The sequence below is a fragment of the Schistocerca cancellata genome, chromosome 7, assembly GCF_023864275.1.
Source record: "Schistocerca cancellata isolate TAMUIC-IGC-003103 chromosome 7, iqSchCanc2.1, whole genome shotgun sequence".
NCBI classification, from domain to species: domain Eukaryota; kingdom Metazoa; phylum Arthropoda; class Insecta; order Orthoptera; family Acrididae; genus Schistocerca; species Schistocerca cancellata.
In genome coordinates this window covers 375,377,284-375,404,276 of record NC_064632.1, presented here as the reverse complement: position 1 = coordinate 375,404,276, position 26,993 = coordinate 375,377,284, and the positions used below count along the sequence as shown (strand labels likewise).

General features: G+C 38.3%; 1 protein-coding gene across 1 annotated transcript in view; it reads left to right on the top strand.

Annotated features, from left to right (window-relative positions):
- Window positions 1-26,993, top strand: part of LOC126092784 (signal-induced proliferation-associated 1-like protein 1) — a 175,578-nt gene that overhangs the window by 132,155 nt on the left and 16,430 nt on the right. The window contains exons 16-19 of the mRNA XM_049908511.1: window positions 62-323; window positions 10,329-10,616; window positions 11,884-12,007; window positions 25,941-26,239. Of these exons, the coding sequence (XP_049764468.1) occupies window positions 62-323; window positions 10,329-10,616; window positions 11,884-12,007; window positions 25,941-26,239 (973 nt within the window). The remainder of the gene's footprint in view (window positions 1-61; window positions 324-10,328; window positions 10,617-11,883; window positions 12,008-25,940; window positions 26,240-26,993) is intronic.

Here is a 26,993-nt window from a genome sequence, read left to right as displayed (position 1 = left end):
GTGTCATGGGGAGATACTACTGCAGTTAATGCTAACCACCAGAAACAATCAATTGTTCCAGAGGGTGCTCATTGCCCAATTGCCGCGCTGCTGCTGGAGGTAATGGTGCAGCGGGAAGTGGAGGGGCTGAAGGAGATTACGAGAATGTCCCTTGCCCAGGGACAGGTAAACCAGCAGTACCTGGCAACCACCGGCGGCGCTATGATCAGCAGGAACCGGAACGCAGCTTCTCGCCGCCCAGATCGTCAGCCAGTTCTGGCTACGGCACGGGCAGCAGTGGACGTTCTTTTGGTGATCCTTCACGCTTTCCTTCAAATCCAGAGGTTTGCAAGATGCATTTCTTTTATTTATCTGATTTTTGCTTTCAAATATTTGTTGCTATTGATCTTTCACTGTATTGTCGTGAGTATAAGCTGCACTCAAATATAAGCTTTGCCCTTTATTTTATTTATATATATATATATATATATATATATATATATATATATATATATATATATATATATATATATATATATATATATATATATTTTTGGGGGGGGGGGGGGGAGAGAGGCAGAAACTGTTCACAGTATGTGTCACTTTTAGTCTCTTAATATAGAAAAATTACACACAAATGCCTGACTTCTAATAAGTCTTCATTGATGCCACTGTTAACTTCTGTACTGGTATCTGTCCTTTCACTGTAATATGTTTGCCACCCTCCACCCAAAGTACATTGTCATATTGATCCAGGACTTTGGATATGTAGCACTTCTTGAACCATTTGATGACAGAACCTGGTGGTATTGCACCATGGGGGCAGGATGCTCTCTCAAGTGAGGCATATGAATGTTTTAATTTTCCTGTATGTAGTGAATGCTTGAGCTCCTCCGAAAAGATGACCTGAATAGTGTTCTGGGAGGTAGTCTTCAAATTGCTTGTTTCCAGTGACAAGTAACTGAAGTCTTCAATTAAAAGGGAGTAATGACTAGACCTGTCTTCGCCGCAACAGTTTAACTATTTACGTGAAGGTGAGGTGACCTGTAAAGGCATCCAACAGTTGTATAGTTGTCTTACTGAACAGTGTGCCAGGTATGCTATTCCAAACAGTAGCTAGCCAGTCCATCATTAAATCTGTCATCTAGCTTTTTTCTTGGCAATGAAATACTCTTTCTTTAGGGCAATTTACTTTGGCTAAAGCTTTGTACTTAAAAATAACATGGTGTGGGGGGAGAGTGGCAAGTTTTCTTCCTCTGCAGTAACTGATGACATCATGGAAACAATTTGCCTTTCTTTTTTCAGTTGTCCTTAATGAAATTTTCCTGTTTACGGTCCATTGTTGTATTGCTTGGTGTATCCCAAAGGACACATGCTGTGTAGACATTGTTGACATGATGTAGAGGACAAGAGTGCTGCTGCCACTTTGGGGCTGTGCTGCTCTGGAATTGGAAATTTTCTGTAAAACTCTTCCTGCAGTGTCTGTGCTAGTGAAATAGTTCATTGGATAGAAAGGCCACTTTTATGCATAAACCTGAGGCAGCAACCAGTACTCCTATGGAATTCTGTGTGTAGTATGTTTGTATTCTCAGTTTCAAAGTCCTTTTAATTGGATCCTTTGTCAATAAGAGGTATCCATTTGCCTTTGTTTCTTTCTTGTTTAAAGAAAAGAACCCCAGCTTCATGTTCAGAATAATACCCAGCCGTTTCCCCTATGTTGAATTTCCATGATTAAACATTAATTTTCAGCTTATTCTCCAGTGCAGATTCATCCAAACCTTTTTCCAGCTTCTCCATTTCATGTACAATGTATAATAAGGAATAATGTCAGAGTTTTGTTAGTGAATTTCTTTTGATGTTACCATTCATTGATGAAATTATATTTTGCTGTTCAATTAGAACAGAATTATGCCTTTCCTTTTGTATAAAATAATAAAATTTTGAATATTGCAGTAGTCATTTCTTTAAATGAAATGTCAGCAATCAAAGGCAGCTATATTGTTTCCTCATTTATTAATTTGCAAATTCTAGTGATATTGTTGCACCACTCTGAACAGAGGAATCAGCAGCACAGTTTTCGACTATATAAAAATATACCAGGATTTGTAGGATTGTGCAGAAGATATGCTCATTAATTTTTCGAGAAGAAATTTTGGGGGAAAAGTGTGGGTCTGTTTGGGCCATTACAGTATATCCTTTTCATTGTCATTCTGAAATGAAGTGTGTATTTAAACTATTAAATATTTTCCTAAGTGAGGTGTGACTTCATGGTTTAGGCCCTGGACTCGGTTCAGGATGAACAGTGCTTGAAACACCCATCTGATCATTCAGATTTAAGTTTCCAATGGTTTCCCTAAATTCCACAAGACGAATTTCATAATGGTTTGCTCGGAAAAAGAAGACTGCCAATTTCACTCTCCCTCCTTGTCCATTCTGAGCATGTGTTCTCTTACTAATGAGTTCCTGCTAAGTGGTCATTAAACCCTGACTTCAATTTGAACCTTCTTTAAATTTATTCTATTCTATTGAAACAGCAAACTTTAAAACTATACAACAGATAAGAAATAGTTTGCATGTTTAAAGACAGTAGAAATTGCAAGAGAAAAATTGATTTGTTCTTTGGCTTCAGACCTCTTGGACCTCTTATAGGTAATGGTGTTGCTCACTTTTCATTTTCCTGAAATCATTCTATCTGCTTTAATATTTTCTGAGTTATGGAGAATATGATGTTATACATATGCTTGATTTTTCTTCTGTAAACTGTTGGGTGGGTGTCATCAGCGAGATCAAGTGACATGAGCTATGACTGGCTTATAAAAGTGCATAGCAATCTCGATTTCAATGCTTTGGAAAGCAAGATGCGGTGTTTAATGGAATTCGAATGTATACCTTTGTAACACGAAAATATGTAGCGTACTTGTTGCTGCACATCAAAGATCTTTCCAAATCGTGTTTTTTTTCCCCCCCTGAGTTTAGTTTTGTAAAATGCCAGGAAATTCTACGTCAGTATATAAAACCATAAACATTCAAAGGATTGATAAGTTTTACAGTGCCGAGGAAAAATATACGGTCTCTTTACGCGGAAAAAGTGTATTTTCACCCAGGAGAAAGTGTATTTTCACCCAGGAGAAAGTGTATTTTCACCCAGGAGAAAGTGTATTTTCAACTGGGAAATGGGGGGAAAAAATCAAGGAATTTTTTTCCTTGTCCGTGTATACACCCTGCCATCACATCCGCACTGATGAGTGGTCACTCTTGAAATATAACAAGGGTCTCACTGAGCCCTTTACAGACTGAAATTATCCTCCCAACATTGTATGAAAACACCTCTCTCCTGTCTTATCTTTCCAGTCTCCCACCACCTCACAAAGTCCCACCTTCTGGCCACAGAGGAGCATAACCCTCATAACTCAGTATGACCCAGGACTGGAGCAACTGAATTACATTCTCTGCCAGGATTTAGACTACCTCTTGTCATGCCCTGAAATCAGAAACGTCCTGCCCCCTATCCTTCCCATCCCTCCCACAGTGGTATTCCACCATCCACTGAACCTACACAGTATACTTCTCCAAATCTTCACAACCCATGCTCCCAAACACCTCATGGCTCATATCCCTGTAATAGACCTAGATGCAAGACCTATCCCATAGTCTTCCACCACCTACTCCAGTCTATTCACTAACGTCACCTATCCCATCAAAGTCAGGGCTACCTGTGAAATCAGTCCTGTGATCTAAAAGCTAACCTGCAACCATTGTGCTGCATTCAATGTGGGCATGACAGCCAACAAGCTGGCTGTCCACATGAATGGCCACAAAAAACTGTGGCCAAGAAACGACTTTATCACCCTGTTGCTGAGCACACCACCCAACATGACATCCTTTGTTTCAGTGACTGCTTCTCAGCCTGTGCCATATGGATCCTTCCCACCAACACCAGCTTCTCTGAATTGTACAGGCAGGAACTCTCGCTGCAATATATCCTATATTCCCGTAACCCTCCTGACATCAAACTTCATTAACCATTGTCCTCACCCGTCTAGCCCTTTCCCTGTTCCCATTCCAGCACTACACAGCCCTCTATTCCATGAAGGCACCCAGTCATTTTACTTCTCTCCTTTTCTGCAACTCCCCCACCCCCTCCCCATCTCTCTCCCACCCTCCATCTAACCTCCCAACTGCACCTAGCGGCCCTACTGTGTCTTCATCTCGTCCCTGCATGCTCTGCAGCAGCACATCACCATTGCCCACCCCCTACCCTGTTATCCCTCACCCTCCATGCCTGAGCCTCCTCCTTACCCCCACCCAGTTGTCACTCCCATCATGCACTGCTGATGCTGATGCTGCTGCTGCTGCTGCTGCTGCTGCTGCTCATAGTTTGGCTTCAGATGTCATAGACAGACAGGCGCAACAGAGAGATTGCTATACATTTATTCTAAAGTAGAGTGTATCCATGTAAGTAAAACTCGCACACATGACTGTGTGTTTTCTACTTTAGGAGGAGGCCTTTGGTCGAAAGCTCAAATGTGTAGCAATCTTTTTGTCTGTCTGCAACTCATCTCCTCTGTATGGTGAATAGCAATCTACCCTTTTCATAATGATGTCATAAGATGATTAGTGAAATACACAGAGATGATGGAGAACAGACGCAACATTGAGAAACTAAATAGAGTGAATTACACCTCCTAGTTGTACTAAATGAAAATGATTCTAATACATGGATCTGAGGGCTAATTGAGCCTGGAGAGATATAACCTGGTGATGGTGTCTCGCTTTCTGATAAAAAGTTACATATCACATAAAGGTAAGGCAGTGTAAGAATTGTATTTCCCATATTTGATGAGCAGCAAATGGGTACACAAAATTTTACAAATCCAAAAACAGTTAGGGAAGAAATTAAGAAAATTATACACCCAAAGAATAGTAAATTTCACACAGTGTGCAACTCAGACGGAAATTATATTTGCCAAAAATTGAGAGTTGTGCAGAGATGTGGAGTTATCTAGGCTCGATGAACAAAACTGTTGCAGATCCAGTGAATATTGGTGAGAAAATTGAAGATGATAATTCTGTGCGGACTTCTAGATGAGTGGGTTGCAGTTGTTACAGATTTGTGCAATTTGCCAGATAGTGATATTAAGTGTGCTACAGTTAAAAGATGTCAATTTCTGGAAAGAGCTAGATGTCATGAACATAGTGAAGATAAAGAAAGCTAACACTGGTAATGAAATGAACCATAAAATGTGACTTGTGGAACACTGTGACAAAGGTCAGGAACAAATGAAAAAAAGGCACAGATGCTAGATGTCACGAATGTAATGAAGATAGAGAGAGCTAATACCAGCAATGAAAGATACTGAAAAATGTCACTTGTGGAACAATGTGGCAAAGGTCAGGGACAAGCAAAGAAAGGAGCAACATGAAAAGAAACTTATATTTGTTACAGTTGACACATCATCCAAAAGTTGCCCTGAAAGGGGGAAATAAAAAAAAAAAATCAAAAGGAACAAGGTGGTGTTAGTATGAATTCTTCCTGTGACATAGTTACAGTGAATAGTGATAATGAGATAGTGGATTCCAAATGAAAACTACTTTTCAGCTTACGGTATATTGATAATTTTTACTATGGACCGTCTGACAGCAACTGAATAAAACACAATTTTAGTGCCATACGCGTTTCGCCTTTATTTTCATTGCATTAAAACAAGTGTTCAGTTCATAGTGCTCTAGAATTGGGAGGAAAAAACCACAAATTGGCATTCCCAAGAAGAACAAAAACACCAAAAATGCAACAGGAGCGTAATATGTAAGAAATTGTCCACGCAGCCTGCCACTGATGATGCCTTGCAGAAAATAAAGGCAAAACGTGTATGGCACTAAAATAGTGTTTTATTCAGTTGCTGTCAGACGGTCCATAAGTAAAAATAATCAATATACCATAATATTACACACAACTGAGGAAGGCAGGACTACAAAAGTTGAAGATGTCAATACTTTTCAGCTGCTGATAAAAATAATTTAGCTGAATCATAACCTTAGCTGGTAGCAGAAAACAGAGGCAATGGGGGAAATGTACAGTGAGGTTTAAGATAATTAAAAATGAAGGTTTGGCTAAAGAATTTGTCACTAAAAATACACTTACATTGCCTTAGATTGACCTGAAATCCTGTCTGAGGCATCTCACTGAAAATGATAGAAATATTAGTTTTGGTGAAGAAGGTTGCAAGATCTACTATGAATATGGAAGACTGGTCAGTGAAACTCAACAGAAAGGTTGTTTATATTCTATAAATACGAAATGCTCTCAAGACAGCAGATCAATAAATGTATTCAGAAATAAGGGAGTATGTTAAAAGCTGAAGAAGTTGACAGGAGCTACTTTGTTTATTCAGTTTTTGTGATGTGACTGAATTGTCTTTGACACCATTCAAAAAGACAAAGTTTGTTACAGTAAATGATGATTAATTTTCTCTGCTTTGATAGTGTGTGGAATTTTTCTCTCTCAATAAATATTATGTTTGATATAAACATTTTATTCTACTCTGAGAGTCTGGAAAATGAGAAGTTTGTGTTTGAGCAGAGCAGAAAGATAGCAGACAGTGTTCCTGGGCATAGTTTGTTTTCTGCCAGTGTTCATCACAGTGTGATGCTTGGCAGAAGTCATTTCTTTCCAACAATATTTTGAACCATTTACTAGTATGTGCATCATATACCAAGTATAAAGGAGATGACCAACAATCTGATTTAGTGAGAATGTGAATATGATTAAAACAGTTTCCATTTTCTCTGTATTTTGTCAATACTCATATGTGGAAGGAAATGGAAGGAAAAAAGTGCTTTTTGTGTGTTAAAACATTTGTCTTAATTCTGTTTTAGTGTTATGGCTTATCTATATAGTTATTTTTGTGGAAATTTGTAGGTCAGTGCTGTATTTGAAAAGTGTACCAAATCAGCCACAACTTCTATTCAGTGGTTTACTCTAGAACATAGGTGCCAGAATTAAAGTTTCATAACTTCACTCTTGTTCATAAATTCTGAGCATTGACAGTTTATGGAATGGACAGGGATAAAACATGCTTTGGGAGACCGTAAAAGACAGAGACATGATCTTCAGTTATCAGACTATACTGCTAAATCCATTCAGCTAATGATTACAACAAACTGTTTTTAAAAAAAGTATTCAAGATTGGAGACTTTCTCGGATACCTGCTAAATAGTTGCTCTCAGGTCAGAAAGAATGTGATGCTAATGATGATTGTAGAATACTTTAATAGCCACATCATTCAGAATAGACACCTCATTTGTTCTTGGAAAGACATGCCAGCAAATTGTGCCATACTTTGCTTTATTGACAATATTTTGGAAACGATGGAAGTCTAGTTGGAATCGTATGCAGTCTACTGAAAGACTTAGGTAGATTACAGAATTCTCATAAGGAAATCAGACTGTTGTGGTTTACATGGAAGAGTAGGGATGTAACAAAGTATTACTTAAGTAGGTGAAATCAGAGAAAAACATTAGTGATGCAGATGAAGTGCTTGTTTCATCTTCAACAATAGAACAACTGAAAATACAATATCCCTGGAACAGCTTGTAGGTGTCATTTGATCCTCAATGTGATTTGCATTAAAATTCCACAATATAGTTAAAATAAGGTTTATATTTTCACTGTTCATGTTTTCCATACACATTTCAATCAAAGTTTTACCTCAAAAGTTCTAACTCTTGTAGATTACTGTTTTGAGTACAAAGTGTTACATGTCTACACAGAAATGTGACCTATTTCTAGAGTCCCTAACATTGCTTTATTTGTTTCAATTGTATTTTTCTAAACATTGCAACCACATTTTTCTTAAGTTGGTGTTACTTTTCATACACATGTTCTCCAGACTGCTTTCTTGCATTTGTCTTAGATGCTGTTGGTCTTGCTTCTTTAGCATCTTCCAATTTGGCACTTACTTTGCTTTTTGAGTTGCCTAATCCTCCAGCCTTTTCTTCATTGGATTGGCTTACTTGCTCCTGTCCCATATTTGTTGGTTCCTGTTCATGAATTCATTTATCAGATGAAGAATAGATGCCTACTATTTCTTAAGATTCTTTTTGGTTATTTGATTGTAGACAATCTAAACATTTATTGCTGTCTTGTCTAGGACCTTGTAAAAACATGCAATCAGATCTCTCCTGCAAGAAACATCAATTGAATATTCATGAATCACTTTATAATCATCATACTTTGTGGCATCATAGAAGATAAGTTTATGGTTTTTTTCTTTAATTCTTTGCTCATAGCTACTTCAGGATGTAGTGTGCTGAGAACACACACATTCTTATTCTTTCCCTGTATGTTGTCTCGGTCCACTACAAATTATCAATTTGTTTCAAGGTGGTAGTGGAATGTAAGTCAGAATTGCTCTTCTTCATGCAGTTGGGGATATCTTCCCACTAACAAAAGATTTATTCTATTGAAGTTGTTTGGTGAGCTCAAGGAATGTGAAGAAGTTGTCTGTTGCATTTCTTCCTTGCTTTGTGGCTTCATGAGACAAAAAACACTCTCACCCAACAGCACGTTGATTGGTCTTCCTATGTGCCATAGTGTGGGAAGGAATTACATAGGTACTTGTATGCCAAGTCTCTTTGCAGCTATATAAATCTTGACTGTTTTTATCAGTTTTGTTTGGTTTAAACTGGGTAAACCTGCCCTTTGCTTTGCTCTGGAATAATTACCCATCATTTCTAATATTTTCACCAGGGCAGTAAGAGCACAAACAGTTTTGCTTGACGTGTCCAAATTTAAGAAATGAGAGGTAATCTTATCAGCAGGGATGCATTAACCTGGGGATGACTTCTCTTTGAAGTTGAGGTGTCTGATAAGTTCACAGAACCTATATCTTGTTATTTTATCCATGATAAAATTAGGCCTCCAAGAAGAAGAAGAAGAAATCATCCAAGGCAACCCTTTTAGCAGAAAAAGGATCTCTAGCATAAAGCATACCAATCATTGGCTTAAATTCTAGTTTGTTTGGGCAGTGGACACTCCTGTCTCTTTCAGGACATTTCTTCCAGATGACAGCATGTTAACGACTTTCCGTTCTGTACTGTCTCTAGCTACCGCCTTTGTTGTTGTGCAAGTTGCCTCATGAGACACTTGTGGAGAGAACTGAGATAGAATTTTTACTTCGGTCTCTGTCTTCATCAGTTATCTCTAGAACAAAATTGCCACCTGAGTCCAATAAATCGCTTTCTGATTCGATATAGAGTTCTTCAGAATATGCAAAACATCTTCGTTAATAAGACTATGCTGATGCTGCGCAATTGAAAATACCTGTTACAGGGAAAGAAGAAAAAGCACTAATGATTGCAAGAACAGTAGTAACACATGACATACAAATGAAAAGTTAAGTGACAATCTCCAATGTGGAAAGCTTTCTGACAATGCCTATGTCATCGAGGCAGCAGTGTTAACCAAACCAAAATGTAATGCAGGTACCTTTGTAATTATGAGAACAGCAATATTCTAAAAAAAAGTTGTCTTGAGTCTATTGATTGCTATGGCAGTTCTAGGTATATTCCATGAAATATTGAAAATTCAGCAATCACAGTGCACTGTTGTCAAAAATAGGAGAAATGAGTAAACTCACAAAGTTTGGTGGAAAGACGTTAAAAACTCAATTTGTTATTGTGGAAATAAAAGGTGAAAAGTGTCTTGACTACTTTAATCATTCTAGTGTTTAGCATTGGATTGCCACAAGCCTCTGTGCAAGGTTATCAATAGTTTGACGTTTATAAATGCCTTCCCCCTTATTGCATTTATTATGTCATCATATGATACAGCTGTACCTGCTAAAGTAGTTTATATGGGCCTACTGTATGTGACAGTAATATAACAAAATCACATGCATAAAAGTGCTATTAGGCAATTTTTACAACAGTCTGAATAGGAGGAGGGGAAACTAACATGCAGTTTTAAAAACAAAACTTGAGTTAAACATTAGAGGTTAGTTAAGTCTCTCAGAACTATTGTCTGTGGACAATTGTTTTAAATGATACTATATTTGACGAGCGATCATACATGAAGGTGGAAACATAGTTCTGTAGATGGCACACCAGATCTTTGCAAAAAAGGCTTGCCTTTGTGTTTATACTGTTGCTGTTGAATATTTGTGCCCTCTCTTGACTTGTGCATGTTGTTTGTGGTAGGACTATGTGTAATTTGAAAGTTTTGGAGGTAAGAATATGCATTTTGTAACTTGGGACCTGCCTTGAAATTTCTAAATGAGAAATTGAAGAATGTGAAAGAATCAACTTTTGAAGGTGGTTCATTTGTGAGTACAGTTATATCCTTTCCACAGGGTACTTTGACAAGTTCATCATCAGGACACTCGGGTGATGACAGATGGTACGAAGTTCCGGAGCCAGAAAATGTTGGCACACCTTTGTTAGATGCACAAGTGCCAAATGGGGGTAACTCTCCCCCACCACCTCCACTGCCAGCACGATTGGGATCGGGTGGTAACAGTGCCTTCCAGCAAGTTAAGCAGCGAGGGAATCATTCACATTCTCATTCCCATTCACACTCCCATGCACCCTTTTCTCTACCACACACTTTGGACTGCTTGACTGTGCGTTCACCACAGAAGGTAAGTAAATACAAAAACGAAACTGTAAGGTATTTAAAATGTAAATTAAATAATACTTCACAGGTAACACTGGCAAATTTTTTGATAAAAGAATGAGAAGCACTTTTGAAACAATTAATGAAAGACAAGTGTTGTTGCTGTAACACGTATAAAAAAATTTCCTTGTTTGTATATTTCTATGAAGTTCAATCATAAAATTCCGTGAGTTCATATTTGCATTGTGTAGTTTCGTTGGCCAGTTATGATTCTTAAGAATGATTAATACTGGTATCATCCTTTTACAAGGCTTCATACCTGTACTCGAATTATAGGTGATGACAGGAAAAGCCTCAAGTCTTGTTTCAAATGTAATTAATTATTGGTGAAGGAAATTTACTTCCTTCCTCAGATTATTCTCCCACCATCTATGGTGTCGTTCAAAAGGAGCAATAGCATTTCCATTATAAGACATTTTAACAGAAACTATGTTGGTAATCTGGTGCTACATAAAAAAATAACTTAAATTACTGATGCTACTCAAAAGAAGTAGCTTATATTACTAAGAACTATCTCTCATGGTACTTTAAACAATGAAAAGTCCAAGTTGGAATATCAACAATGTTATCAGGATCAATTGCTATTCACCATAAAGATGACATTGAATTGCACGCAGGCACAACAAAAAGATTTTCACATTGAGCTTTTGACCAAAGCCTTCTTCAGAAAGGCAGAAGTGTGTCTGCCCCCTCCTCACTCACTCACGCACCATGATGGCCAGGCTTTAAGGTTCAAACAGTAGACATCATTAAACCCCTATTGTTGTTGTGGAATATTTCTGTGACAGTTATTTGTTGAATGAATGAATGAATGAATGAATGAATGAATGAGTTTAAGGTGAGCTGCAATGTAACTCAGTCCTGCAGTTATCAGAGGTTAATTCTAAAAGTAGTAAGCTGGATAAACTAATTAGGTTGTGTTTTAAACTAACTGTTATTCCCTTCATATGTTTTTCGTGACTTTATGGTGTCAATTTCATACATACTTTCATTTTGTCTATTGTCTCTTAATAATAGTCAAACAAAAATTGACAGAATTTGTGCCATAGGCACATTATGAAGTGTTTACAGAACAAAAAGTACAAATCTGCTGAACAAATAATAATTCTCTTCCATACAGATTGCTTTTACGTTGAACATAGTCATAAAATATAAAATTTCTAGCTTTGTTGATGTCTCGCTTTTGAATACTCCTGTTAACTTAAAATCAAGTTTTGGCTTTATTGTGACAGGTAGAAGTAATGACTTGTAGTCTTCCACCTGCCCTGCCTCTTCTCACGGGAGTTCCTAGTGACGGACATTCCACGGATACTAGCTCGGCTGCCAGCGAACGATTGTTTGGGGCTCCAAGTGAAGGTTTGTTTTGTCTGTTCTGATTATTTGTATTCATCACAAGAAATCACTTCCAAGGGCTGTCTGACAATTTTGTAACATAAAGACAAAAAATAAATAAATTAACCTTAATTTTCAGTGGGCCATGATTTTAATTATGCACTGCCAGTTTTTTGATGGTGTCAGAATTTTAAAGATGATGATTCTGCTTCCTACCCTTTTAATAATAAAGTGTCAACAAAAAGCATTTGCTATACCACTGGAAATGCAAGGAAGCCCATTTAGCAGTTATGTAGAATAGGTGTTACATGAACAAATAGCCTTAATAGCATTGAAAACAGTGGCGGCTCTTGAGTATACATTTTGGATGTTAACAAATATTCAGATCCAGATAAATCTGAGAGTTTGAAATTAATAGCATCTGCTGTGTAACAGTTGTGCCTATCAACAAGTTTATATGATTACAGCCACTGTCAATAATAATAATAATAATAATAATAATCATAATAATAACAGATGCATAACTTATCTGATGAAAGAAAGAATTCTCTTTGTGGAATTTTGTTGTTTTGTACATAATTAAGTACAGTTTAGGGCAATAACAAAAGTCAGGTTTTGCAACTCCCTGTTTAGTATTTTTGTGCAAGCAGGAGTTTTTGTGGTTTTCCATTTTTTCAGACAAATGTAAAATATCCTTAACAGAAGTATTAGTTCCAGGCTGAAAATCAAATATTCTTAGGCTGCACCCACACAATAACTTGTGCTAAATGTACGCTTTCTTGTTAAATGTTCGCTTGTAGTCACACTTACTTGATTTTGTCACTCTCTAAATCTGCTCTTGGAAGCCCTAGTTGGTCTGCAGCTAACTTTTCCTGGTAATTTTCTTTTCTGTCCCCAGTATGAGATTTTCACTCTGCAGCAAAGTGTGTGCTGATATGAAACTTCCTGGCATATAAAAGCTGTGTGCCAGACAGAGACTCAAACTTGGGACCCTTGCCTTTCGCGGGCAAGTGCCCTACCTACTAATCATGACTCACGACCCATTCTCACAGCTTTACTTCTTCTACTGTATTTCTTTCCTCCATTCCTGTCAATTGTTCCCTAATGCTCTCCCTGAAGCTCTCTACAACCTCTGGTTCTTTCAGTTTATCAAGGTCCCATCTCCTCAATTTACCACATTTTTGTAGTTTCTTCTGTTTTAGTCTACAGTTCATAACCAATAGATTGTGGTCAGTCCACATCTGCCCCTGTAAATGTCTTGCAATTTAAAACCTGGTTCCTGAATCTCTGTCTTACCATTATATAATCTATTTGATACCATCCAGTATCTCCAGGCTGCTTCCATGTTTTATTGAATGGTTTGCACACTGACACTTGTTGATGGCCCAGCATTGAAATCTGCAGCAATTTGTGGAAGGGTCACTTCTGTCATGTTGAAAAATTCTCTTCAGTTGTCATTGGTGCCATTCTTGCAGGACTATTTTCCAGCCGCAGCGATGTCGGAGATTTGATGTCTTACTGGATTCCTGATATTCACGGTACACTTGTGAAAGAGTCATACGGGGAAAATCCCCAATTCATCACTACCTTGGAGATGATGTGTCCCCTTGCTCGTGCACCAACAACAACACCATGTTCAAATTCGCTTAAATGTTGATAACCTGGCATCGTAGCAGCGGTAACCAATTATAATGAATTCTACTGTAATTGATGAAAGTATGTGAATGCAGCTTGCCGCTAACTTGGTGTAATGTTTTGTCTGTACAGAGGTGTAACTGTCGCCTTTATTAGCCCTTCACTCTCACACATAAATTGGTACAATACAGTTAGGGCCTCCTGTTTTATCTTTTGGGCTTATCCGTGATAAGACAGGCAAACAATTATGCTAATTGAGGATTCTGAGTATTTTCTCGAGTTTCATTCTCTCTCTCTCTCTCTCTCTCTCTCTCTCTGTCCTTTATCTGTGTACAGTTTTAAATCTATTATTTTATTTACATGGAATCAGCCCAATAGAATCTCTGGTGGAGCCCTTCGTCTTAATATTCAGCGGCCGGTTTGCTGGAAAAGATCTTTACATTTGTTATTATTGTTAAGCGCTGCATTCAGTTGGGAAAAATCGATCGTTTGAACAATTCGTTCATTTTACGACAGATTTAGAATTTCAGATGTGGACGAAGCCTTTTTGGACGATTTTATCAAAACTCGGAGACTGCAGGCTCTCTTCGTCACAGCTGAAACTTCCCCACTAATTACAGGGCCTAGACAATCATCAATGATTCAGAGAACTCATTCGTCATTCACTCTAGAATAAAAGGGTCACAAACCTTATTTCTGAGGAAAATAGTATATTCAATCCGTCTCCATTACAAGTTCCGTTTTCTGTTGTTTCCAAGTCTTACGTAATTTTCGTTTACCGTTTTTCTCTATCCACCAATAACACGCTAGTGGCACAAACTTTACTAGCTCGTTTTAGCGAGAAGAAGAGCAAATATCTCTTTTAGCAACCCGACAATCTTCCGACAGATACTTACGAAGCTGTACTCCCTCTCTCTCTATCTATAATAATCATGGAGAATACATCTATGTATCTCTGTTATTCCAAAGAATAATCTTACTAGCAAAATACTTTGGCGTCGACGGGCTGTCGGTGCATATATTACTAGAAATCCGATCAGATACTTTCTAAAAGCGAATAAATGTGGATGATTTGATTAACTATTATTAATTATTGCGTGGTAGAGAGTAAATTTCCGTGGGGAGATTACAATGCCCCTCGCAGCGAGTGAAGTTTGTGAGCTCAATTTTGATTTACCGAACACACTTCGCGAGCTATCTATTAGTGTGGATAACCCGGAAGTGATGATTGTCAGTCCTCCGACTGAAAAGGAGAATATTATATTTAAGACAGACGAAGAAAAGAAATGTTGAAAACAGAAAAAATGAAGAAACAGGTACTGCGGCTGTATTGCTTTTACGTGCATCCAGGTGTTATGTTTGCTGTGCACAACCAAGGAAGATGATCTTTCATGAGACTGTTATCAGGGTCTACTCATTCGGGAACTTTCTTAAGCAGGGAAACCTTGGAAAACCTCTTAAGCCTAGACCCCCAGCCTACGGTACATAGAAGATAGGAAAGCCTATAGAAGAAAAAAAAAAAATTTTGAAATAGATCTCTAAAGGAAAGACAGGGGTCAATTTATGTCACGATTTGGAGAAGAGTGGTTTGTGCCTTTAGCAAAAAAAACATTTTACAATAAATAGCGTGAATTTTCGTTTTACAATCTTCTTCCTAGGACAATATCTTGCGGTGCTAAAACTCCCCCGGGTCTAGCATGTCCCCGACGTCCACATTTGTAGTCGGTCTTCTACGCGGCCCCCTTTGTAGTTGGTCTTCTACGCGGCCCACAGTGGGAAGTGTAGAAGGGACAGGGATACTCGAATTCACATGCAACATTCATCCCAAAAGAATTAGCAATGACCAAAAGGGAAACTCTTCCTGTAAGAGAACTGGTTAGGTTGCACCGTCCAAGATTCTCCTTTTTGAAAGCAAAATCCTTATGGCTTCATGCATCCTTTTTGTTACGACATACTTCAAAGAATTTAGCCATTAACTAATGATGTTGCCCAAAAGCATCATCATATTTACTCTCGTTTGAATACTCTTTTTTGACTTTGCATCTCCACTTGTGCTTATAAGTCCAAAAGTTCTGACATATTTTCTATCACTAATTTGTTCTTCGTAATTTAAAGGATTCATTCAACTTACAATAGATTTTGGATTCAAATCATCGAATAATGGAAAGTGTAGTTCTTTTTATACAAAGACATAATCCATCATTTTCTTGAAAAGTCATATAATTTATCTATACTCAAAACTTTTTATTCTAAATACATCTGTTTCTCCGCTTGATTGCTGTGATGTAAAAGTTATTAGCATTGAGGAATGCGGATTCACTTCTTTCATTTATTCACTGATTCATACGGCGTTCATACATGCACATATATGGAAATGGATCTTTCAAACAAAATTCCCAAACGAACACGAACCATTAAATAACTACTACTTCTATGTATATTACTTTCTTTAATCGTTCATTAATAAATTAAAAACTCTTAACTTCTAATTATAACACCTTTTCTTTTTACAGTTCAACATGAATCAGTTTACCCTCGCGTTTGGTGCGAGTCTCTTACAAAGCATATCTGTGTCGTCTATATCGATTTTAACTCTCGCGCCGACGTCAACCGTTTTGCGCGGGAAATTACCTTTGCGGCGTTAACCGTTACTCATTATTCACTACCTCAACACATCCCTTCACACATTTACACATCTAAGCGTGTACTTGAGATTATATATGGACATTCACTCGGAATCTCTTTTGATTATTCAGCGTCATTTGCGGGAAACATTTCATTCTTCTTGAAGGTCCGTTAGATTCTTTATAAATCTTGATGACATTAGCAATGCTAAAGTTCCATGTTCACCCCAACCACAGGTGAAGCCTACCTCCACTCTCTTCTTTACAACACTTGATAGTAATAGTTAGTCACTATTTCTATAATCTATGTCACTGATTAACTATTTCAATTTAAAGTTTTCTAACACTACACACACAGTTTATTGTTTTTTACGAGCGTTCATCCCTGTCACTCGCAACACCATTCCTCCCTATCTTCTTATCTTCATTAAATTTTTTCAAGTCTTTATGGGAAAATAATCCTTTTATTTTGTTCGATCCCGGGTATGCTAACAGATAAGCCCCAGGATTCGGAATTTGTAGGATAATGTATGGGCCAGTATATAGTAACTCCCATTTCTTTATACTTTTCTTTATTAAGGATGATTTGGTATGTCTTTTGACTAGTACCTTCTCTCCGACATGGTATGTCTGTACCCTCTTGATTAATTTGTCATATTGTTGTTTTCTCTGATCAGCTTTTTTCGTCATATTTATGATAGCTTGTCTTATTTTTTCTTCCCAAGGCATCTCAGTTTCCTGAGTTTTGGGCATATGGTCAGTCCAGAAGTTTTCCTCTTTTGCTTCGAACATCAATTCACGAGGTGTATATCCAGTTGAGGAGTGGGGCATGTTATTGTATATCTGCTCAAACTCTTCCACATAATTTGCCCACGCAGTCTGCTTATTATGGCAATACGTCCTCATAAATCGATTGAATTCTCTAAAAATCCTCTCAACCAAATTGCCTTGTGGGTGGTAAAATGATGTTAGTATGTGTTTCACACCGACTTGAGACAAAGTCTGTTTCCATCGGAGTCCCGTGAATATTTTAGCATTATCTGTTATGATCGCCTTAGGTGTACCAACATGTGGAAGATAATCCCTTATCAATCTTAATACAATTACTTTGGCTGTAGCCGCCTTTATCGGGTATAGCTTTACGTATTTCGTACACACATCGAGAAATGCCAACACATATTTAACACCACCTCTAGAAGTAGGTAACGGTCCACACAGATCACACGAAATTAATTCTTTTGGTTCTTGGACTAATATAGAGCATAATGGGTGCTTAGTCCCTTTTGAATCCGGCTTTGTTTTTTGACAGATATGCATCTCTTTAAGACCTCATGCACTCTGTGCTTTATGTTGGGAAAATAACAATACCCACTTATCTTGTCTGCACATTTTGTCGCACCGAAATGTCCCCAGGTTAAATGAGTGAACCATACAAGTTTTTCTATTTGCGCCTCAGGTATACAAACACACCAACGGACTTTGTTTGGCCTTCCGCAGCGGAAAAATAATACGCCATTTACCAGCTTGTAATAATTTGCCATCTGATCCGAAGGTTGCTGTTGTAATCTTTGAATGACACTTCCCCATTGAGCATCTCTTTTCTGTAACTGGGCCATATGCGCACACAAATTGACGTAGTACGTCTTAAATGGATTTTCCTGCAGCAGCAATACAGGGAATTCTAAGTTATTATTTATTTCAATCTCTTTGGTTAAACCCTGCGGTGACCTTGATAGAGCGTCAGCAATAATGTTTTGCTGCCCTGAGACATGTACGATCTTAAACTGGTATTGTTGCAGAGCGAGAGTCCATCTAGCGAGTCTAGGGTGTAACAGTTTACACGTTTGTAGAAACGTTAATGATTGATGATCGCAATATACGATAGTCTTTGACCCATATAGATAATAATGAAATTTTTTAAATCCCCAGACGACCGCAAGAGCCTCTAATTCTGTCGTCGTGTAAGTTCGTTCACAGTTGGACAAAACACGACTAGCAAACGCAATAGGACAGAAGGTAAGTTGTCCATTTATCTTACGTACTTGGAATAGGCACGCTCCAAGACCCACATTCGACGAATCTGTTGACAAGTAAAATTCTTCTTGCATGTCCGGATGGTACAAAAGCGGTGCGTTTACTAATTGCTTCTTTATCTCTTCGAATGCTTCTTGACACTCTAATGTCCAGAGCCAGGGCACATCCTTCTTCAGCAAACTATTTAGAGCTGCTGCGTTCATCGCCTGATTTGTTATAAATCTTCTAAAAAATGAGGCAAGACCCATAAACCCTTTTAATTGCCTCCTATTTCTGGGTGTTGGAAACTTACTAATCGCAATTAGCTTCTCCTTGGTTGGTAAAATTCCCTTTGCGTCAATTATATGCCCCAGGAACTTGATTCTGTTTAGTGAAAAATGGGATTTCTGTAGGTTAGCAGTTATTCCCATGGTTTTGAACACGTTCAACACCCGACTCAGTAAGGTAATATGCTCCTCCCAAGTCTTCGATGCTATAAGCAAATCATCAACAAACACTGTTATCCTGCTTCTTAGTTCTGGGCCTAGTGCATAATCTAGAGCTGCTATAAAGATTCCAACACTAATGTTGAGTCCGAAAGGAACTACAGTAAATTGGTAACTTCTTCCAGAATAAATGAAAGCCGTATATTTCCTTGATAATTCATCCAGCTTGACTTGCCAATAAGAACTCCGCAAATCAATGCTCGTCAAATATTGGACATCCTGGAACCGTTGTATAAGTTCGTCTATGTTTTCCGGATGTGTTCTCACTGGAATTATGATTTTATTTATTTCTCTGGCGTCGAGTACCAGTCTCACAGTCCCATTTGCTTTTGGCACGACCAACAATGGGGAGCAGTATGGGCTTGTAGAGGGTTCGATCAAACCCCATTTCAACATGCGATCTATTTCCTTTTGAACTTGAGCCTTTAACCTCCAGGGAACAGGATAAAAAGTTCTACAATACGTTTCGTGCGGCTTAACGTAGAGATGGCATATGTATCCCTTAATAACTCCTGGCCTTTCATCAAACACGTTTTCATACGCTAATAATAATTCTTTGAGCTGCTTCTTCTGATCTTCAATAATGCAGTCGGATTCATTTAACTTCTCATACACTAATTGACCGAAATCTCCTTTGACTTGGAAGTCATTATTTACGTGCTGTTTAGAATTTTGTGCCATCCTGATTACTTGCACACTGATCCCACTATTATATTTTCTGGTAAGGCTTTCTTTTTTCAACAAGTCCAACTCAATTTCTTGTTTATTTACAGTTAACCAAATTTTTCCTGTTTTAAAATCTATTCTGCATCCGTATTGACGTAGGCTGTCGACTCCGATAATGCAGTCTACCACCAAATTTTTCACAACAAGGAATGTGCTTAATATTGCTACATTTCCGACTTCTACACTAAGTAGTGACTGCACTTTTACATTAGCCGATCTAGCCCCAACGGCGCCTATTATTCTGCAATTTTGAACTGGAAAAATTGGTACTCGTCTTATATTTCTGATCTTGTTGAATAGAGCCTCCGAAATAACATTTGTGGTTGCAGCTGTGTCTAAAACCGCCACTATAGGTACAGTCTCCAAAATGACTTGCACTTCGGCTACTGCCACCTGTTCCTTATCCTCATCTTGGGGTTCTAAGTCCTCTGTCAATTCATCTGCCAGTAATCGTCCATCATTATACGTTAGCATGGGCACACATATCCTGTTGCCCCTCAACCAATTGTTGACCGCTCCTCCGGGGCACGAGTGGGTCCTTACAAGTTTGTTGAATTTTGATTCGCCTGGTGGTTGACATCTTCCGTCACTTCAGTAATTACTGGTTGATTTGCAGATGTCCGTCCCCACTGATGTTGGTTATTTGAGTTTATTCCCCCCGGTTGATTCCACTTTCTATTACTGTTATTGTTCCAGGCTTGAGGTCTGAAATTCCTTTCGTTCACCCACACGGGATTGTATCTTTTCCCATTCCTGTTGTTCCTTGGATAGCCCCTCGCAAGAGTATTGCCAGTATTACTATCGAGATTTTGAGGGGTTTCTCCACTATTTAGCGATCTCTCTGCATTCCCTTGCCTACCATTTGGAGGAGGTTCTATCTCCCTATATTGGAATCTGTTATTACGGGCTTTTTGGTTGTTCTCTTCGATAATATCTATATGGTCTAACGTCGTGAGGAACGACTCCAAGTCTTTATTGTTGCCGTAGATTAATTGATTCCGGATGCTAGTTGGTAGTCTTGCCTTAAGTATGTTTATTATGTCTGGCAAGGGCATAGGTCTATCCCAGTATCTAGTTTTATTTATATATTTTTCAAAATACTTCCTAAGGCTTCCTTTTGAAAAGGAGAAAGGCTCCGGATAGAGCACCTCCTGCCTTAGGCGTTCCTGTACCCCTTCTGACCAGAACTTTGCTAAAAACGCTTTCTCAAAATCGTCATATGTTGAGCAAACAGAAGTCATGTCCGAGGCCCAGATCGCCCCCGAACCTTGTATATATCCTGTCACGAAACTGATCTTCTGCCATTCCGACCAATTTCTGGGTAGCACTCCTCTGAAACTTCGAATAAAAACAATCGGATGGACCCCCCTTTTGTCAGTGTTAAAAATCTGGAATTGCCGATGCTTTATCATTTTTTCTTCAGCATGGCAAAGGCTTTCGTAATCTCCTTCAGATAAAACTTCACGCGAACAACTAGCTCGTGGCAATTTAATATTTGAGTTACTTACACAAGTCGGTATCGTGTGCGAATGTGCAGTAACTGGCTCTATAGTCGCTGCCAACTTCTGCTGCTGGCCTGTATTCATTTGTTCTGAGCCTTGTTGTGAAACACGTAGCGACTCTTCTATCGTTTGTTTCCAATGCTCGAAATCAGCATCTAACTGCTGTCGCACTTAAAGTCCTTTCGCAAACAAATTCTCTTCCTGTTTGCCACATAGACTCTGGAATGCTGCTTTAACATTTTGCTCAACGTTTTCACACATTAGCCTTTTGTTTTCTAATGTGATTTCGGATAATTTACCCGTTAATACATTAATCTGGTGGTCTATAACCTCTTGACGCTCTGTCGGATGTTCAACACTTTCCTTTAGGTTAGTCTGCGTACGTGCCAATTCAGGAAGTTGCGCAATTGCACATGACATGGCATCTTGCTTTTGTACTAATTGCGGAACCATTTCCACCTGTTCCCGTACGGTATCTATCTTAATAGCCACATACTCCTTCATTTCTACACATACACGGTGAGTAGATTCCTCACATTGAGCTTTCACCAATTCTATTTGTGCAGTTAATTTTCGTTCCGTCTCTTCGGCCCGATCTTTAAGTTCCTTTGTCTTCGTCTCTATCCGCTGCTCTAATTCGGAAAAACTATCTTGTAACTGCTGCTTAATCTCAGCTTTCAAATTTTCCTGCCCTTCAGTAACTGAGGCTAATTTCGTATTCAAATCATTTTGCCCTTCAGTAACTGAGGCTAACTTCGTGTTAATGTCGATTTTCAAATTTTCCTGCTCTTCAGTAACTGAGGCTAATTTCGTATTCAAATTATTCATGCTCTCGGTTATCATCTGCATCTGTCTCATGATAATTACCAATGGATCTAATCCATGTTGCGTACTTGCTGTTACATCTCCCACCGTGTCTACCGGGCGTTCTATTGCGCTATCTGTAGCGATCGGTTCTACAACACTTCTTACTACATCATTATTATCAGTGCTAACAGCTGAAGGCTGTTGCGTGCTGCTCTGCTTTGCTTGACTCATCTTAAACATTGCCCTAGTTAAAACCATATAAATATTCTACTGTCACTATATTTATATATCTCCCTTCACACAAGAGTACTTCTGTGGCTACTTTCTTACTGTACTTACACAGATAAAAGCAACTGGGGCAGGTTTAACTACATCTAGCATGAACACAATTAGTCAACGTTCAAATATTCAATAGTACTAAACAGAAAAGCGTATACTTCATCTACTCTAGTAAGCTTCCATAATAAAATTGTAGATCTGGCCTTTTCTCTGCGCCCAGCGTCTTGTTTATGTTCTTATTTGTAGATCTCCTGAATGTGACTGCGAGTATTTCTTCTCTTTTCCAAGCGTCAGCTAAGTTGGCTCGTCGTAGTTCACATGAAACAGAGAACAAAATTATTTTAACAACGTCCAAAAACGTGTCCTGTCACGGATTGGCCATTATAATGAATTCTACTGTAATTGATGAAAGTATGTGAATGCAGCTTGCCGCTAACTTGGTGTAATGTTTTGTCTGTACAGAGGTGTAACTGTCGCCTTTATTAGCCCTTCACTCTCACACATAAATCGGTACAATACAGTTAGGGCGCCGCCCGAAGTGGCCGTGCGGTTAAAGGCGCTGCAGTCTGGAACCGCAAGACCGCTACGGTCGCAGGTTCGAATCCTGCCTCGGGCATGGATGGTTGTGATGTCCTTAGGTTAGTTAGGTTTAACTAGTTCTAAGTTCTAGGGGACTAATGACCTCAGCAGTTGGGTCCCATAGTGCTCAGAGCCATTTGAACAGTTAGGGCCTCCTGTTTTATCTTTTGGGCTTATCCGTGATAAGACAGGCAAACAATTATGCTAATTGAGGATTCTGAGTATTTTCTCGAGTTTCATTTGCGCTCTCTCTCTCTCTCTCTCTCTCTCTCTCTCTCTCTCTCTCTCTCTCTCTCTCTGTCCTTTATCTGTGTACAGTTTTAAATCTATTATTTTATTTACGTGGAATCGGCCCAATAGAATCTCTGGTGGAGCCCTTCGTCTTAATATTCAGCGGCCGGTTTGCTGGAAAAGATCTTTACATTTGTTATTATTGTTATCGCTGCATTCAGTTGGGAAAAATCGATCGTTTGAACAATTCGTTCATTTTACGACAGATTTAGAATTTCAGATGTGGACGAAGCCTTTTTGGACGATTTTATCAAAACTCGGAGACTGCAGGCTCTCTTCGTCACAGCTGAAACTTCCCCACTAATTACAGGGCCTAGACAATCATCAATGATTCAGACAGAGAACTCATTCGTCATTCACTCTAGAATAAAAGGGTCACAAACCTTATTTCTGAGGAAAATAGTATATTCAATCCGTCTCCATTACAAGTTCCGTTTTCTGTTGTTTCCAAGTCTTACGTAATTTTCGTTTACCGTTTTTCTCTATCCACCAATAACACGCTAGTGGCACAAACTTTACTAGCTCGTTTTAGCGAGAAGAAGAGCAAATATCTCTTTTAGCAACCCGACAATCTTCTGACAGATACTTACGAAGCTGTACTCCCTCTCTCTCTATCTATAATAATCATGGAGAATACATCTATGTATCTCTGTTATTCCAAAGAATAATCTTACTAGCAAAATACCTTGGCGTCGACGGGCTGTCGGCGCATATATTACTAGAAATCCGATCAGATACTTTCTAAAAGTGAATAAATGTGGATGATTTGATTAACTATTATTAATTATTGCGTGGTAGAGGGTAAATTTCCGTGGGGAGATTACACAATCTAACAACTGCTCCACACACTTGTCATCTTATATAGATGTTGCTGACTGCAGCGCTGTATTCTGCCTGTTCTCATATTGCTGTATTTGAATAAGCACGCATAATCCAGTTTCTTTGGCGCCTCAGTCTTATTATAACCCTATATTCACCTAACCATATCCCAAAAGACTGGTCCCAAAACTGAAGCCATTCTAACTCAATTTAGCTTCCACCATTACTGTTTATATAAGTTCCAAAGGTCACGTTGCACATTGTTTAAAATGAACATAATATAATTTACAATTAACACTGGATATGTTTTCATAGAACTGGTTATGAATTTTAGCTTTACTAATCATTACACTGCCTCTGAGGCATCTAGTGGCAGTTCCCTGATGAGGGTTGCCTACCAGAGCAAGTGGTGTCAATCACCTTGATTCTTATGTGATATGGGCAATTGCTTATGAACATATATTCTGGCATTAATGACATTTGATCTGGATGCATGTAACTACTTGGGATTAAAGGAGGAAGATTTGAAAACTGGAAATTGTATTAGTGTCTCAAAAGTTAAATGTTCATCTGTCCCTGCTCCACCAATCACCAGTATATTGCAACAGCTTTGATATTCAGAAATAAGCTTTCTCAGAGTGTGTGCACAAAATTTTGATGATGGAAAATCTGTCAGTTTTTCATTTAATCAGAATCTCATGGTTTAGTGGTTAGTGTTGCTATATCTGTAGATCACGGGGTCCCAGGTTCAGATCCTGATTGGGTTGGAAATTTTCTTTGCTTTGGGACTAGTGTTTGTTTTGCCATAAGCCGCCAAAGTGGCATCAAATAGAAAGACTTGCATCAGGTGGCTGAACAACTTTACACAGTTTCCCCCGGGCAGTAATGCCGAATGATTGTTTCATGTTTGCCCTTCTATATTTTCAGCTCTGTCTGTAAAGTCAGAAGTTTTATTATGTGGAATTTTTTTTTTATTGTGAGAGCAGAAATCTGTGTGATATTCTCTACACACTGTGAGTGCCCCCACATTGTAGAAGAGCAGCTTTCAGTCACAGTTTTGACAAAAGTTTTTCATTGTCAGAAATTCTTTCATTAGTGATTTCTCTTGCTCTTCATATTCGTGTGATCACCACCAATTGTTTCCCATTGTTGCTATTTCTATAAGCGTTTTCATAAAGATTCAAAGTCATAAAAATGGGGAATGCATAGGTACACGACACTGTTGAAACTATAAAACTGAAGGATTTGATCAAATCATTGTATGAATTATGGAAGATAATTTCCTCATAAGACCAACAAGCCATAGAAAACTATTCTAAGGGGAGGGAAAATGAAAATAAATTGGGGACAATTATTGTGAAATTTAGTTTTCCTTACTTTGTCAGCAGAATTGTTTATTCACCAATATATGGACACTGAAGTGTCTTGATAAGCTCTAGGTTCTAGAAATCAAAATCTATGTTTAAACTGTTTAACATTTTCTTCTATAGTTCTTTGAGAGTGAATTGTGATTTATTCATCTCAAGATACATATTTACAATGAGTCTGGTTTGTGTACAGAAGATTTATCAGATAGTGCTGTACTTACAATAATTTTTACACCAATACAATATAACAGAAAAAATGGTACTGATATGTACAGCTGTATATGATTAGTGGGATACAAAACAAGTTTTGTTCAACTTAAGTTATCAATTAATCCTGTATTCATTCATCCAATTTGTAGCAGTTTTCACTGCCAGTGCCTTCTATAGCTTTCTTCTCAGTGTATACTTATCATCAGCATTAACTTCCTTCTTCATTTATAATTAATTTTCATTACCCTATATTGTGGAGCCTAGGCGTACTGTTTGAGACGGTGTGAGGGGGTGCATTTTTTCTTGTTTTTTGTTGTATGTTGACTAAAATTATTTTACGCAAATAAGTCCTGTCAGATACACACAAGATAATTTATGCTTCAGTGACTATATGTCATATGTTTCCATTTATTTTTATCATAATGTGGACTTTGTGTTGGAGCTGTATAATTGATTTTTCTGTGGATCATTTCAAAAATATCACTAGTGGAGTGATTATTAACATTAAATGAATTGATGTATCGTACATTGTCATGTAAAGTCTCCATCTTTGTTTTCACTACTGGTTTATGATTCCGATTGGTTATGAATTTTGGCAGATGACCTGTCCGGTGGTGGCAGCGATGGAGTTTCACCTCGTCTTCGTCGCACTCCTCGGCGCCAGCAGCAGTCTCAGCAAACCAATGCCAGCAGTGGAAGCAGTCGAAACCTCAGCCCTCGTCCAGCAAATGCAACTGGGAACCACCCAGGCCCTGGAGAGGCACGGCTCAGGCCTGGAGTAACACCAAGGTCTCGGACAGACAGAGAGCACCGTGCTAGTTCTGGTCTTACCTCAAGTTCTTTGCAAGAAGAACTAATGAGGCTAATTAATCCAGACTATGAAGATAATCCTGAAAAGGTATAATCAGTTTATCTACCTCAAGTGTGCAATTGACATGGTATAATAATATGCTGAAGCAACTTTGTACTATTACTGCAGCCACCATGTTTTATTGTTTAGTAGTAGTAGATGATGATGATGATGATGATGATGATGATGATGATGATGATGATGTATACATGGCTGTTAGCTCCACAGATGAAGGTGGCTAAATTCAGTGGGTTGAAAGATGGTGATTTAAAAATGTACAACCCTCCATACCCCAATTTGGCAGTGCTCAGTCTTGCACAGCAATCAAAATTTTGAATTTTCTTCTACATTCTCTGTAACTCATATCGGTATAGTGCAATGCATTAAATCGGTACAGATGTTTGTTGGTAATTGCTGTATTCATTTCAGATTGGCCTGTACTATATATGAGGAAGGTAAACAGAATTGTTAATGATAAACATCAGTGTTTAAGTTTACAAACACTGACTTATTATACTGTTTATGGTTTTTCAGTATAATTTGTCTTTGCTGCGTATTGCTTCCCGTCCTAAAATTTCCACATCAAGTAGTATAACAGGTGTTTTCTTGCAAAAAGTAAACATATGGCATCTCGAGAAATAATATTTTTGTTTTTAAATTAGCCATTGCGTATCACAATGAATACTTATTTTGTATCACTTGTTGAAAATGACTGCAAAAAATATCATTGGTACATGAGTGATACCTATTTTCTGGCTCCCTAGAGGAGTAACTTTAAGGTCAGATTTGACAGAAATACAAA